This window comes from Tachyglossus aculeatus, chromosome 5 (genome assembly GCF_015852505.1).
Source record: "Tachyglossus aculeatus isolate mTacAcu1 chromosome 5, mTacAcu1.pri, whole genome shotgun sequence".
NCBI lineage: Eukaryota > Metazoa > Chordata > Mammalia > Monotremata > Tachyglossidae > Tachyglossus > Tachyglossus aculeatus.
The window spans coordinates 51,665,085-51,680,127 of NC_052070.1; the positions used below are offsets into that span (position 1 = coordinate 51,665,085).

Sequence of the window (15,043 nt, forward strand, 5' to 3'; positions counted from 1 at the left end):
TAGGATGATCCCCCTCTAACCAGAACTGGAACTGGGTTTTTTTTTTCGTGGTTGGCAATTCGATTACTTTTGCATCCTGTTTTTTTTTTTTCTTGTCTCTCTCTTCCCCAGTGTCTGTTCGTGCTTTAACTCATGAGTCTCTTGAGATCCAGAAACCTCCTTGGCAATAGTCCATGTAGTATTCCCAGTGCTTCATTCAGTCAGTCCTTCGCAAACTGCAGACACTTAATAGATGTCACTGATTGATTAATCAGTAGAGGTTTCCTCCTCTGACTACTCTCATGTCACCCCCACCACAAATCCCCACATATGACCAGTAAGACTGAATCAAGAAGCACATTTTTTATCTTTTTTCCACTGTGCTCAAGACTCCAGTGGGAGAGGTAGGTGATGGGCTTTCTAGCTCTCTGGTTCTGGAAGCACCAATCTCCCCTGGATTCCAGAAAAGGTCAAGAGCTGAAATTCCCCATAGGATGCAGTGGTGATAGTGGAGTGTTCTTTTGTGGCAAGAATCCCATTCCATCCAGTCCCCTGAGTGGCACCCCCGATTAATCTCTCATCTCTCCACACTTTCTCCCCCCCACCCTTTAACCACTCCAGCATTTTCTCATCACCCAAGCACCCCCTGCAGCTTGTAAAGACATATCTTTAATCTCTGTTGCTTCCCCCTACTTGTGATTTATTTTAGTGTCTGCCTCCTGGGCTGGATTGTAAACTCCCTGAGGATATGGTTTGAGTCTACTCACTCTACTGAACTTTCCCAAGCCTTTCAGTAACTTGCTGTGCACAGAATAAGCACTCAATAAATACAAATGATTGATTCCTACTGCATTCCAAGCCTCCTAATTTGAGAAGCATCTGGTTAGATACGCGAAAGACCCAGTGTTCTGAGAATTCTAGTAAGTGCTGCAAGAGAATGAATAGGAATTGGACCTTTGGACCTTGTCCCTTGAAGGGCTCACAAACTATGAAGTCTCTGCCCCAAGGAGTGGCAATCTCAGTAAGATGGCTAGAGGAGCAGCATGGCCTAGTGGAAAGAGCACAGGCTTGGGAGTCAGAGTCTGTGGGTTCTAATTCCGGCTCGGCCATTTGTCTGCTGTATGACCTTGGGCAAGTCTCTTCACTTTTTTGTGCCTCAGTCACCTCATCTATAAAATGGGGATTGAGACTGTAAGCCCCATGTGAGACAGGGACTGGGTCCAACCTGACTACCTTATATCTACCCCAGTGCTTAGAACAGTGCTTGGCACATAGTAAGCACTTAATAAATACCACAATTATTATTATTATTGCTCGAAAGAACCTGGCCTGAGTGACCTTGGGGAGGCCACTTAACTTCTCTGGACTTGAGTTTCCTCATCTGTAAAATGGGGATTAAATACCTATTTCCTCTGCTGTGTGGATTTTTGAGCCCCACATGCGGTAGGGGCTGAGTCCGACCTGGTTAGAACAGTGCTTACACATAGTAAACACTAAATATCACAAATTCCACAATTAATTGTCCAGGCTTTGATGGGATGGGACAGAGGACCACAGATCCTGTGTGGGGAATCCACTATGCTGCTGTATTTTGGGTTGGGGGGAAAGCCTGGGTTCTACCTACTGACTGTGCTGCTTATGGGCTGTATTACCTTGGATGTCACAATATCTTTTACACCTCAGCTTCTCAACTCTAAATGGAGAGAGTAACACTTGGCCCTCTGAATCTCCTAAGGAATAGTGGGAAAATATATAAGATCAAAGAGCACAGAGAAATCCAATTCTGTTCCTCAGTTCCCTCATTTGCATAATGGGGATTAATACCTACTTTCCTTTGTCCTTGGACTGAGAGGCCCATAATGGGACCTGATTATCTTGTAACCACCCCAGTGCTTAGGAAAGTGTTTTCACATAGTGTTTAACAAAAACCACAATAATTATTATTAGCAGAGTGCTTGCCACATTGTAAGCATCTAAAAATCCCATAACTATGAACCCTGGTATTAGCGCTTGTTGGAAATATCCACTGAGCACCAAGTAAAGCTTAATGTCATCAGAATGATTGGGAAAGGTGTTCATTCCACTGTTCCAGCGTACAGCTTGGGTCTGAACAGAAACCAGGACCTAGGGACAGCGACCTAGGCAAATACCTCGTTCACTGCATTCAGTGCGGTGTTTGGAAGAGCAAAGCAGGAAGGGAGCTAATGACTGTAATTTGTCTGCAAATTGTTTTGACTTCAGGTTTCACTGATGTTTCTGTCTCAATCTATCAATACTGTACTAAGCACTTGGCAGAGTTCTACAGAAGCAACACACACACACAAACACAGACCCCACACCTCTCCCAAGGAACTTAACAATCTACAGGAGCAGAGAAAAATGATTTACAAATAATGGGCACCAAGCATTTGATTTCCCCAACCACTGGTTGTAAAATTACCTCAATGTTTTTTTTTTGTTTGTTTTTGTTAAGAGCTTCCTATGTGCCAGGTACTGTACTAAGCCTTGGGGAAGACACAAGCTAATCAGGTTGGATACAGTCCATGTCCCAGATGAGGCTCATAGCACTAATCCCCATTTTACAGATGGGGGAACTGAGAGTCTATGCTGTTTGCGGTTGACTGTAACCCTTTTTTTTCCTGCTGTAGTGTGTCTAACTCATCCTTTCCCACTATTTGTGGGAGAAGTTAAGTGACTTGCCCAAGGTTACACATAGTAGGCAAGTGGCGGGGCCAGGGTTAGGACCCAGCATCATATTCTCTGAATGTGTGCACATGTGCACGCGCGCACGCACACGCACACACAGACACACACACACACCCCTCCCTCCCCCCCCCCCCGAGAAACACAGACAAAGAGGGATGACATAACTGTCTAGCTGCGAAGACTGACCCAATGATGTCAGCTTAAGGAGGGGAAAGGTTTTCTTTTTTTAGTGCTTGGCGACGTTGAGTCTCTCCCTTGCATTTCTTCTGTCGCCCTTCAGCTTCCGGGAACTGCAAACACATCAATGCCTTGGTTCCCATTGTGGACAGGCTGTTGGGAAACAGTCCTCATGTGGTACAGAAAAGGATCACTCTGCACTTGTCAGATCCCTGGAGTGGTCTACTGACCTTCCGTTCAAGAACAAGGTACAAGTACAATGTGCCCCAAGATAAAGAGATCCTATGCGGGTGTTTTAGAAGTGCATCTTGGCCTAGGAGGTAGAGCACAGGACTGGGAGTCAGAAGGACCTGGGTTCTAATACCTGCTGTGTCACTCATCTACTGTGTGACCTTGGGCAAGTCACTTCACTTCTCTGCACTTGTTACCTCGTCTGTAAAATGGGGATTAAGACTGTGAGCCCCATGTGGGTCACAGACTGTGTCCAACCTGACAACCATCTATATACCCCAGCACTTAGTACAGTGCCTGGCATATAGTAAGCACATAACAAATACCATAAGAAATGTTTAACATACAGTGATGGTGCAGGGGGGGCAGGCGTTCAAAGTTTAAACCAATCTGAACAAGTCTTGACTGTTTGTTTATCTTGGATCCAACCTTCACTTGTGTTGTGAGCGTCTTGCAGGAAGGGTGAGTGTTCTGTGTGGCCCAGTTGACCTTTGAGTAATGGAAAAACCATGGGGAGCATCTATTTTGGGCCTCACTGTATCTCTCCTCCTGTGCCAAGCAGCTCCTGTTTATAAGCACCTTCGGCACCACTATAACTCAGCGCCTGCAGTTGAATCAGACCTTCCAGGAGGCTTGGATGGAAAAAGGTCTCAAAGCCTAAGAGGCCGAGCCAGGCTGAGGATGTGGCCGGGGTTGCTCACCAATCTAATTACAAATCTAACTACTTCAAGAGAAGGGAATCCCCAGAAGGGAGGAGACATCAGGAAGAAAGAACAATTTGAGCCTGGCATGGAGGCTCAGTTAAATCCAGTTTTGAAAACCTCTGGAAGTGGTGCTGTTCATCAATTGAAAAGCAACACATCAGTTCCTTGATAGGACTCTCTCTCTCTCTCTCTCTCTCTCTCTATATATATATATATATGCATATCTCAGTGCCTTGTGCAATAATCTCTAACCACATGATTGCTACATACAGACTCTGTGATGGGAAATCTTCCATGCTCCCATCCAAAATGTCTCAGTTGTTTCACAGGCCCTCAAGGCCCGCTGGAGAACTACAGAACAACAAAATGTTCCGTAATTTGACTCAAATCTTCCTTCAGCCTCTGAGAAGCTTGTCGACATCAACTTTCTTTATCCTTAGATTGCTTTGGGAGATAAATTGGAATTAACTCCATTTGGCAGATGAGTTAACTGAGGCAAAAATCAGGTGTCACCACAGGGCCACTCCAGATCCAGAAATAGATCTGGGGAATTCTGCCCCCCTGATCTGTCCAGCCTGAATCTGGAGGCCGAATGGGTGTCTTCCCCAGTCATAAAAAGTACAGTTGAGTCTCAGAGCAGCAGAGTGACCTAGTGGAGAGAGCATGGGCCTGGGAGTAAAAGGACCTGGATTCTAATCCTGGATTCACCACTCGCTTGCTGTGTGAATTTCCCTAGCACACAACTGCTTTGTGCCTCTGTTTCCCCATTTGTAAAATAGGAATTCAGTAGCCTTAAGGTATTTGCTAAGCACTTACAATGTGCCAGGCACTGTACTAAGAACTGTTCTGCCTTCTACTTAGAATGTGAGCCCATGTGGGACAGGGAGTACGTCTCACCTGATTTTTCTGCATCTTCCTCAGGGATTAGTTTGGTGATTGGCACAGACTAAATGCTTAATAATTACCACAATTATTATTAAAGATCTGTGGAATCGGGAAAAGGCAAATAACTAAGACCTACAGGTACTCTCCTCCTTCTCAGGATCACACCTGGAGAGTTTCCAGTATTCTACAAGTCTCGACTATGGGAGGTAGAGTCAAATAGAGGCCTACCCATTCCACTCCCAGCTTGGGCAGTGGCTAGCGAGTGGAAGGTAATCTGCTACAAGTCAAAACTCACCTGTGCTGGGCAGCAGCAGCACGGGAGAGAATCGAGGGCAGAGACTCAAGTTTACTGTGTGGAAAAGGCACCATTTCCATATTTTTACCAAGAAAACTCTATGGATACACTACCAGAATGATTGCAGACATAAGTGGGGCATTCTGGGAGAGATGTGCCTATGGAGTTGATATCGGTTGGAGATGGCTCGACAGCATAAGACAAGAGAGGTAATCCTCAAGTTTCACTATAGCTTTTACAATCTTGTCTTTTAAATGGTACTTGTTAATTGCTTACTATATGTCAGACACTGCACTAGCACTGGGGTAGATAGGAGATAATTAGGTGGGACATGGGGCTCATAGTCTAAATTGTTGGGAAGAGTACTTAATCCCCATTTTGCGGATGAGTTAACTGAGGCCCAGAGAAGTGAAGTGACTTGCCCAAGGTCACACAGAAGACAGGTGGTGGATCCGGGATTAGAACCCAGGTCCTCTGACTCCCAGGCCCATACTCTTTCCATTAGTCCATGCTACTTCCCCACTAAACCTTTTTCCTGGACTTAACTGAGGGTAGAGCAGGTAATTAGAGGGGTTCCTTCTTCTTGGTGGTCCCCCAGAAAAGGACACACTTTTAACAATCCTTCCTGGGGACTCTTCCTCACCCAGCTGGGCAACCGCTAACAAAAACACCAGAGAGAGGGTGCCCAGAGAGGAGAAACACGCCCAGGGTAGGGGAAGGTTACCCAGTCCTGTTCACATCAGTGCTCTCTGCCACGCCCCTGCTGCTGAAGGCATGTGGGAAGAGGGTGACCGTAAAAAGCTTGGCCCCATGCAAAACTGGCCAAAGTGCACCATACCAGCACCGCCCATCCAATAGGGTGGACATGTATGCAAGTCACCTTGCCTTTCGGGCTTTCCAAAGACTGAGCAGAAATGGATGACACAAGAAGGGGTAGGGCAGGAGACTGACAACCAAAGACTCTCCAAAGACAACCAAAGCAAGGAAGGGAGGTGGAAAAAGGGGGCCAGGAAGGGATCCAGGGTAAGGGAGGGGTTTCAACATTGGAATCAACTCCCTGGGATGGCAAGCACAGCTGCTTCTTCAGCTGTTATCAGAGAGAGGGTGATCAGATCACTAGAGAGATTAATAGAATGGAAAATCCTATGCAATGAGGCCCGGGTGGGGTTGAGGGGAAGATGGAGGTGAGCTGTATCCGGGGTGACAGAATTGTATCTAGGGCAATGCTGGACGAGGCAGCAGAACACCTACATTCATCTCTTCAGGACTGTAAGATCTTTGTGGGAAGGGTGCATGTCTACACACTCTGTTGTACTGTACTTTCCCAAGCGCTCTGCACACAGCACTCAATAAAGAACATTTATTGATTAATTCTATTCCTGGATCTGCCAAAGACCTCTGTGCTCCAGGGTTGGGCTTCCCCCAAGGACACTTAGACCTTTTCCTCGAGGTCTGGGAGGCAGGTGCCACTTTTCTGAGAGTGAGCAGGGCCAGGTCATTAGTCAGCTGTTTACAAAGGAAGTAAAGTGGCCTAATAATAAAAATAGTAATTATGGTATTTGTTAAGCGCTTACTATGTGCCAGGCACTGTACTAAGCGCCTGAGTGGGTAGAAGCAAATCAGGTTGGACACAGTCCATGTCCCACATGGGGCTCACAATCTTAATCCCCATTTTACAGAAGAGGTAATTTAGGCACAGAGGAGTTAAGTGATTTGCCCAAGGCCACATAGCAGACAAGTGGCGCGTCAGGGATGGAAAGAGCCTGGGCGTGGAAATCAGAGGACCTGGGTTCTCTAATCCCACTTCTGCTATTTGCTTGCTGTGTGACCTTGGGCAAGTCACTTCACTTCTCTGTGCCCGTTTCTTCATTCCTCATCTGCAAAATAGGGATGAAATACCTGTTTCCCTCCCTGTGAGCTCCATGCCATATGAGGACTGTGCCTTACCTGATTAGCTTATATCTACCCCAGCACTTAGTACTGTGCTTGGCACATCTTGACTTGTCTTATGACGTCTAGTTGTTTCTGACCCATAGCGACACCACGGACACATCTCTCCCAGAATGCCCCGCTCTCTATCTGCAATCATTCTGGTAGTGGATCCATAGTTTTCTTGGTAAAAATAATGACGTGGTTTAACATTGCCTCCTTCTATGCAGTAAACCTGAGTCTCTACCCTCGACTCTTTCCCATGCCTCTGCTGCCCAGCATGGGTGAGTTTTGACTTGTAGCAGGTTGCCTTCCACTCACTAGCCAATGGCCAAGCTAGGAATGGAATGGGTATGCCTTGGCTTGCCACTCCCTCCCGCAGTCAAGACTGGTAGAGTTCTGGAAACTCTCCATGTGCGACCTTGAAAGGGGGGTTTGGCACATAGTAAGTGCCTCCAGGAGGCCTTCCCAGACTGAGCCCCCTCCTTCCTCTCCCCATCCCCATCCCCCCTGCCACCTCCCTCCCTTCCCCACAGCACCTGTATATATGTTTATACAGATTTATTACTCCATTTATTTTACTTGTACATATTTACTATTCTATTTATTTTATTTTGTTAATATGTTTTGTTTTGTTGTCTGTCTCCCCCTTCTAGACTGTGAGCCCGTTGTTGGGTAGGGACCGTTTCTATATGTTGCCAACTTGTACTTCCCAAGCGCTTAGTACAGTGGTCTGCACACCATAAGTGCTCAATAAATACAATTGAATGAATGAATGAATGCCTAATAAATACCACAGTTATTATAATTCAAGGTTTACCTCTGCCCTGACTCAAACCCTGTCTCCCAAGACCTCACATAGACTATCTTTTTATTTTAGTTTCGTTTTATTTTCTAATGGCATTTGTTAAATGGTTACTATGTCTCAATCACTGTTCTAAGCACTGGGGTATAAACACGATTATCAGGTTGGACACAGCCCGTGTCCCACAAGGGGCTCACAGTCTGAGTTGAAGGAGGAGGATTTTATCCCCATTTTACAGATGAGATAACTGAGACATAGAGAAGTGAAGTGATTTGCCCAAGGTCACAGAGCAAGCAATTGGCGGAACAGGAATTAGAACCCTGGTCCTAACTCCTAGGCTTGTGCTCTTTCCACTAGACCACACTGCTTCTCTGTCACCAATCCTCAACTCCAGAAACTCTGCCCAAAAGACTGGAATTATGGGAATTTTCTCAATCTGTGGGCAGAAGCAGTCCTATCTTCCATCCCCAGGAAGGAGGGAGACAGTAGAGTGAACATAAATGAAGGGAAGCCACCATCAGAACAAACTTTCCAAGGAAAACTTGGAGGAGTCAGGTAATTCATGCTTGATGAGTGGAAAGAGTCTTCCTGAGACGCTTTTAAATGTAACAGTAAGGCAGCAGGTAAAGACCTCTCTAAATGCTCTGGGGAACATCCAGTGTGCCACAGGAGGCAAATGGCCAAGAGGAATTGTGTATCCAGTGAGCCAGAGACAACTAAACCCTGCACCCTGGCTGGATCAAGCTGAGGATTGGTAAAAGGCCCAGAATCAGAAAAAGTGCTTTCAAGATGCAAGTGAAGCAGCCCATACCCACCTGACCCATCACTACCAATCAGCATTTCTAACTGGAAGGTAGAGATTCTGGAAGGAAGAGATTCTCCGGAGGATGGAAGCTATTGAAATCAATCAATGGTATTTACTGAGCACTTACCATGTGCAAAGCCTTGTACTAAGCCCTTAGGGCGTACCACGCAACAGAACTGGTAGACACATTCTCTGTACACAAGTAGTTTACAGTCTACAGAGGAAGACAGACTTTAAAATAAATTATGGCTATGCCCATAAGTGCTTTGGGAATGAGGGTGGGGTGAATATCAAATGATCCAAGTTCATAGGGCAATGCAGAAGGATTTAAAGGGCCAGTCCATTAAAGATTGCCATAGGAAAGGTGTTACATAAATTCAGTGACTAAACCAGATCCTGGGAGTGCAAATCTGATGTGAAAACCTAATCCCATTTTACCCTATGGAACGCATTCTTGAGTCCAGGGTGCACTCCTCTGGTGAAGGCAGGCATCGGGCTAAAACTTCATCACGGTTCCAGCACTGGAAATATCAGCCTAATGTTCACTATTGCTCAAACCAGTTACCCAGTGCAGGGGGACAGGTCCGGGGAGCCACAGCAAGTATTTACCAAGTCCCTGGACCTCGCAATCAAACAAACCCTCCCACTCCACTTCTTTCTTTCAGTGACTCTGGCTGAAGTCATATCAACCACAAAAGTAACTGTTGGCTGTGAAGGTCACTTCAATTACAATGCTACAGTTGTTGGTAAGAAAGAGCATGTGCTTTTTCTGCCCGGGGCCTGTGAACTGTTCTGGGGGAAAGTTCAAGGAAAGGAGCACAAACAGAATTCACTGCAGCAGGACGGCCCAGATAAAACCTGACCAAGTTGCTCCGAACTTGGTTAACCATTAGACTCTGGGGGCCCTGAGCAAGGCTCAAAGGGCGTTTTGTCTGACGGACTTCCAAAAAACCTTCCCACCCCCCAATAAGGTACACAGACAATTCTCCAGATGAACTGGGCTACTGGGGCTGAGCCCAGATGGGATCGTGTGGGACTTGGTCATCAGTGGGTGTGGCGGCCTCAAACAGGGACGCTCGTACTTGCTTGATTATCCAAACAGTTTTTCCCCATTATCCAGCCCAGACTCGATCCAGATAATCCATCGGTTTGGATTAACTGACCTTCAGATTACCATTTTGGCACTGTGCTTCGCGTTTTTACTCCCTTCTCCCTCGCCCTTCTGCACTGTCTTTGCACTTGGATCTGCACACTTTATTCACCCCACACTCAGCCCCACAGCACTTACATACGCATCTGTAATTTATTTATTTCTATTCATGTCTCTCTCCCTCTATATTGTAAACTTGTGTGTAAGGATGGCGACTACCAGTTGTTATGCTGTACCCTCCCTGGTGCTTAGAACAACGCTTCACGCACAGTAAGTGCTCAATAAATATGATTAATTGATTGATAAAGTCATCGGGATGTCTTTTCTGGGGCTCCTCGTAAACCAGGCTCATCTGACCCAAGAAGACTGAGACAGCCACAGTCACCTTTCTTAAAAGGGGCCTAGCGGGAAATTGTCTTTTTTGTGGTTGGCTCTGGTAATTTTCTTTTGTTGCTTTTCTGTCCTCTATCAATCCAGGGTCCACTCTCCCTGGACGGTCAGGTCTGGATGTGTTTAAGAAAAAACAAGTTGAACCAACCCAATTAAAGGAATCATTTCATCTGCAATCTGTGGTTAAACATCGCCGCCTACCTCAAATAATATGCAAGTAGGGGATGTGGGTGTCAGAACAGTCACCACTCTTGCGAGACTGTCCAAGACCAGAGACTACCCATCTGAGATTAGAATTTGGATCTTGATTTCACACTCTTCCACCTCAACTGGACAGAAAATAAACACCGAGAACAGTTTCATTTCTCCTAGCGCCCCGTTAGCTGACCATGCCTATGCTTCGGAACCAACCCCAGCACAGAACTAACCCTGCAACGCCGGCAGCAGCTGAACTCCCACAGAGAAGATTGATTTTGGTAAACCGCTGGTGTCAGGAGTTTACCATTTTAGCTTCTGTCAAGGCAGCAGCAGAAAATGAAATATAATTAGTTCCGATCCACGCCTAAAGCTCTCCTGCAATTAGCCCTCATGAGAGAGGAACTGCAGACCAAGAGAATATTTGACTCTGCTATTGGGAAAACTTAAAGCAACATCATTTTCATCCCTGTAGAAAATGAGATCCCTCAGTCTACCGTGAGCTGGGCATTCCCAGGAGAATCAGTATAAGAAGCATTCCCAAATGCTCCCTGCATCTACTCCCTGTAGGAACTGTACTGCCCCAGGCTATGTGATGGGAATTGGTTACTGATGTCGGAGAAGGGACATCACCAAGATCTAGCAGAAGCATCCTTCTGTTGTAACCTCCCCCCTGCCCAATCTACAGGCAGATTTAAAAGTGATTGGTTTACTAGGATCACTGTCAGTTACCTTTACCCATGGGGCTCTTCCCCGAGCCTTCTCCAACCAGCTTGCCGGCAGACGGGTTATACAGGGGATCAGAACCTGATCTCATTGGATGATTCCTCCGCAACAGTTGTGCTGATGTAGTTTACCATTAGGGGCGTATGCTCCAAGCAGGGATGCTTTCTCCATCACTCCCTGTCTTCTGAGGGCTTGCAATTTTTTGAATGAAAGCACATTAGGGAAATCAACCATCCTGTAAAATAACTCATGACCTTGCATTTTTCCATATTTCCTAACCATGCATTAATGTGCTTCCTCTGGCAAAAAATCAGTGGAACCTCAGAGCCCTTCTCCTCTGCAAGCCTGCTACTCAGCAGCTGCTAAGGTGGTAAGTTGTGGTGGTGTGTTTGTGTGTGTGTGTGTGTGTATGTGCGCATGTTTGTGTATGTTTCTGAGTTGGGAGCTCCATCCCATGAATCATGGCAGTGCCATAGCAGTCAAGCAAGGCCCTGGAAGAGTTAACCAAAGAACGATATGCTTTCCGCTGATAGTCCTGGATCCAGAGTTCAGTTCCTTGTTCCCTCAACCTCTAAAGAATTGTAAATCGCATTGCAGGGTTGAGGGAAACAAAAGCAACCTGAAATTGCATGCAGACTTGGAGTTATACAGTACATATTTATTTAATCCCCAAGGTATGTGGCTCACTGTCATGTCAGTTGACTTTGCTGGCCTTATCCCCCTCTCCTTACTCACAAGGGTTTAAGTTTCCAACTAAATCCACGGATTTGCCTGTCAGTTCACAAGCTTGGGAGTCAGCACTTACGCCGATCCACCATCCGAACGCTCTTGTCACTGAATGAGTCAACCCCATCTCTTTCTCTAATTGGGATAAGGCAGACAGGCTCTCACTCCCTTCCCTTTGGGACCTTCTCCGGGTCCCAAAGCGAAGGGGCAGACCCAAACTCCCGGGACCCTGCCACGACTGCGACCCCCTGAATCCCTCCACCCCTCCAGGGCTACCTCCCCACCCGGGGCCTAAATTCCCTCCCTTTGACTCTAATTAAAAAAAAAAAAAAAAGGAAAAAAAATGAGGACAGGAACTCCTGCCAGCTCTGGCTCTCCTCCTCTCTGTTATCCTGGGTTCTCAGAGCTCCTGTCATCCCGGACCCGGTGGGCTCCCATGGAAGGGGTGGATTCCCCCCCCCCCCCCACCGAGGGTCTCCCCGAACACCCCAATCCCCTATCTCCAAAGCCCCCTCCCCCTCCTCCCTCCAGGGCAGAGGTTTCACCCTCCTCGGCGTTCTGGTTCGGGCTGGAAACGAGACGCCAAGGAAAATAAAAAAGTGCCAACTTGTTACCAACTCTTGAGATCTTCCAACACCACACACACCCCACGATCACTTGGGGCGGCAACCCTGGGGGGGAGGGGGAAGAGGCGTGGAACAAAATACCTTTAGGGGAGTAGGGGGGTGGGGGGAGAAGGGGTTGTCTGGAGGAGGAATGTGCTGAGGGGAGGTTTCCGGGTAGGGAAGCCTCAGGAGCTTGGAATAGTGTTCTGCGCACAGTAAGCACTTAATAAATACGACTGATGACAATCCGGTTGGACAGAGTACAAATTCCAGATGGCATCTGTTGAGCACTTACTCTGTGCCAAGCAGTGTTCTAACCGCTGGGGTAATGATGACATTTCTTAAGTGCTTACTATGTGCAAAGCACTGTCATCAGGTTGTCCCACGTGGGGCTCAGAGTCTTAAACCCCATTTTACAGATGAGAGAACTGAGGCAAAGGGAAGTGAAGTGACTTGCCCAAAGTCACACAGCAGACAAGTGGGGGCACTGGGATTAGAACCCAGCCGGGGCTCTTTCCACTAAGGCTTCCAGTCTAAAGAGGAAGGAGTGTAGGCCACCCCAGACAGTCAAAGCCACCTGGAGTGGGGGCTACCGAGATTCAGGACAACCCCCCTCCCCAATTTCTTTTACAAGGTGAAATTGACTAACGATAATAATAATGATGGTGTTGGTAAACGCTTACGATGTGCCAGGCACTGCTCTAAGCGCTGGACTAGTTCGGCGTGGGTTGGGGGAGGGAGAGGGCAGTTGCACTGTCAGGTGGGAGCCCCCAGCCCTCCCCACAAATAGACCATCAGCTTCGAGATGCCCCCGCCCTCGAGCTGCCCGGTTTACCTTTCTGGCTCCACGGTGGGCGAACTCCCGGGCCAGGTGTCTCCCGATGCCCCTGCCGCCGCCGGTGATGAGGACGTTCTCCCGGGACAGGTCCCGAGGCCGAGCGGGCAATGCCAGGCACACGGTAGCTTTCACCACCAGATAGATCATCTGCAGCGGGAAGATCACCAACGCGCCCAGCCATTTCCACACCATCGTCTTAAAACCCAAGAGAGGGGGTCGGGAGGAAGGTGGGGGAAAGAGAAGGGGGCAGCTCTCCAAAATTGCAGATAATAATAATAATAAATAAACGAAGAGGGGGGTGCCACCAGCTAAATAAAAACCACTTCCCCCCCAGAAAAAAAAAATGGAAGAATCCTCTGGGTTTGAAAAAGCTTCTCAGAAAGTTAGAACTGCGGGCGGGGGGCAGGGGTGGGGGTTGAAATGTGCAAAGCAAGAAGCTTCTTGTCTCAGCTGTCGTTTCCGTTGGGGATTTCTCAGGTAATGTTTACTGGCTGTCAGGAGTTTGGGAGGGAGAGGAAAAAAAAAAATAGGCACCGAGCACACGCGCACACACAGCGACAGCCCGCAGTTTCAAAGTGCAAGATGAAAAAAAAAATCCAGTTTGCAAATTGCAGTCGCCCAGAAAAAAAAAAAAATAGAAGAGAGAAACCGCTTTGAGTTTCTCCCAATTTCAGCCCGCGAGTGGCTCCCAGCTCATTGCTATTCTTAGGTTCAGGAAATTGCTTAAATGAGATATGATTGCCAGCACTTTGAAAAAAAAGTGAGGGGTCTAATCAGTGTCAGCTTATATACGTGCATGTCTGTGAGCCTGCAGAGAAAAAGGGCCCAAGCTGCCTAAGCCTTCCTCGCCCCGGTTCTGCGCTTGTCCCTGTCCCTGCCCCTGCCCCTGTCCCAACCCCGCCTGACTCTCGCCTGTCTCCCCTTTCAGCATTTATTTCCTCTTCCCCCACCCCCAACTTGGAGTCCCTGGCTTCCCAGAGTGGAGATTGTCCACCCTGTCAGCTCTGCCTCTTATCCAAACTCGCCGCTGCCTTTCCCCCGGCAGCGCAGATGGGGAGGGTTTTTTTTATTATTATTTATACCCCATTAAGTGTGATTGACAGGTAAAGCGCTCGCTGGATTTCACTACTGTTTCTGTGAGTGGCTGGCTGCGGTCTCCCCCCACCCCCTCCCGGCGCTATCTCTGCACCGCACACATACATAAACGCACACATTTGCACACATACAGTCACATCCACACACCCACACGCACACACAACACGCGCTTGCTCGCCCCACCCTCCTTCCCTTTCCTTTCCCTCCCCCCCGCCTCTCGGGCTGCAGCTTTGCAAGCCAGGACTTGCTGCCTCTGCCCCCCTTGGGCTTGCAAGTGTAATCGAAGCCCACTGTAACCGAGACGCTGTGTTACCGGGCTCCCTCGGCAATGCATTCCTTTTCTGCCCCCAGCCCTCACCCACCATCTCCCCACCCCCAGGCGGGAGAGCCGGGCCAAAGGCCCTAAAGGGGCGAGCGGAGGGGTGGGCGCCTCTCACCTTGTCAGAATCACAGCTTCCCACCCCCATCAGGTCCAGGCAGGCCTGGATGTGCCCGGTTCCTCTTCCCCTAAACAGAGCATTTGCTCTTATCTCCTCGTGGGAAAACCCCCCAGGGAGATTTAATCCCGGGATCCTCGAATTGAAAGAGATCTCCTGGCTCAATCAGGCCGTGTCCCAACCCCCGGCCGGACCAACAGATGCCTCTTCAAAGGCCTCCGGAGATGGGAGATGTCTTCTTTCCCCTCCACCCCCGCACCCTTTATGCATTTAATCAATTTCCCTTGTAGACTGCGCACTCTTTGTGGGCAGGGATTGCCTCTTTTTATTGCTGTCTTGTACTTTTCCAAGGTCTTAGAACAGTG

The 15,043-nt window shown here is 48.0% G+C and overlaps 1 protein-coding gene across 2 annotated transcripts in view; it reads right to left on the reverse strand.

The window, feature by feature from the left end:
- DHRS3 (dehydrogenase/reductase 3) overlaps nucleotides 1–14,160 on the reverse strand; it is a 43,474-nt gene extending 29,314 nt beyond the window's left edge. The window contains exon 1 of one of the 2 annotated variants that reach the window (XM_038746322.1): nucleotides 13,144–14,160. In XM_038746322.1, coding sequence (XP_038602250.1) covers nucleotides 13,144–13,338 — 195 coding nt within the window. In that variant the 5' untranslated portion in view covers nucleotides 13,339–14,160. Of the gene's footprint in view, nucleotides 1–10,983; nucleotides 11,005–13,143 lie in introns of those variants that run through there. The other variant, XM_038746323.1, reaches the window with a different exon arrangement.
- Between the last annotated feature and the right edge of the window lie 883 nt (nucleotides 14,161–15,043).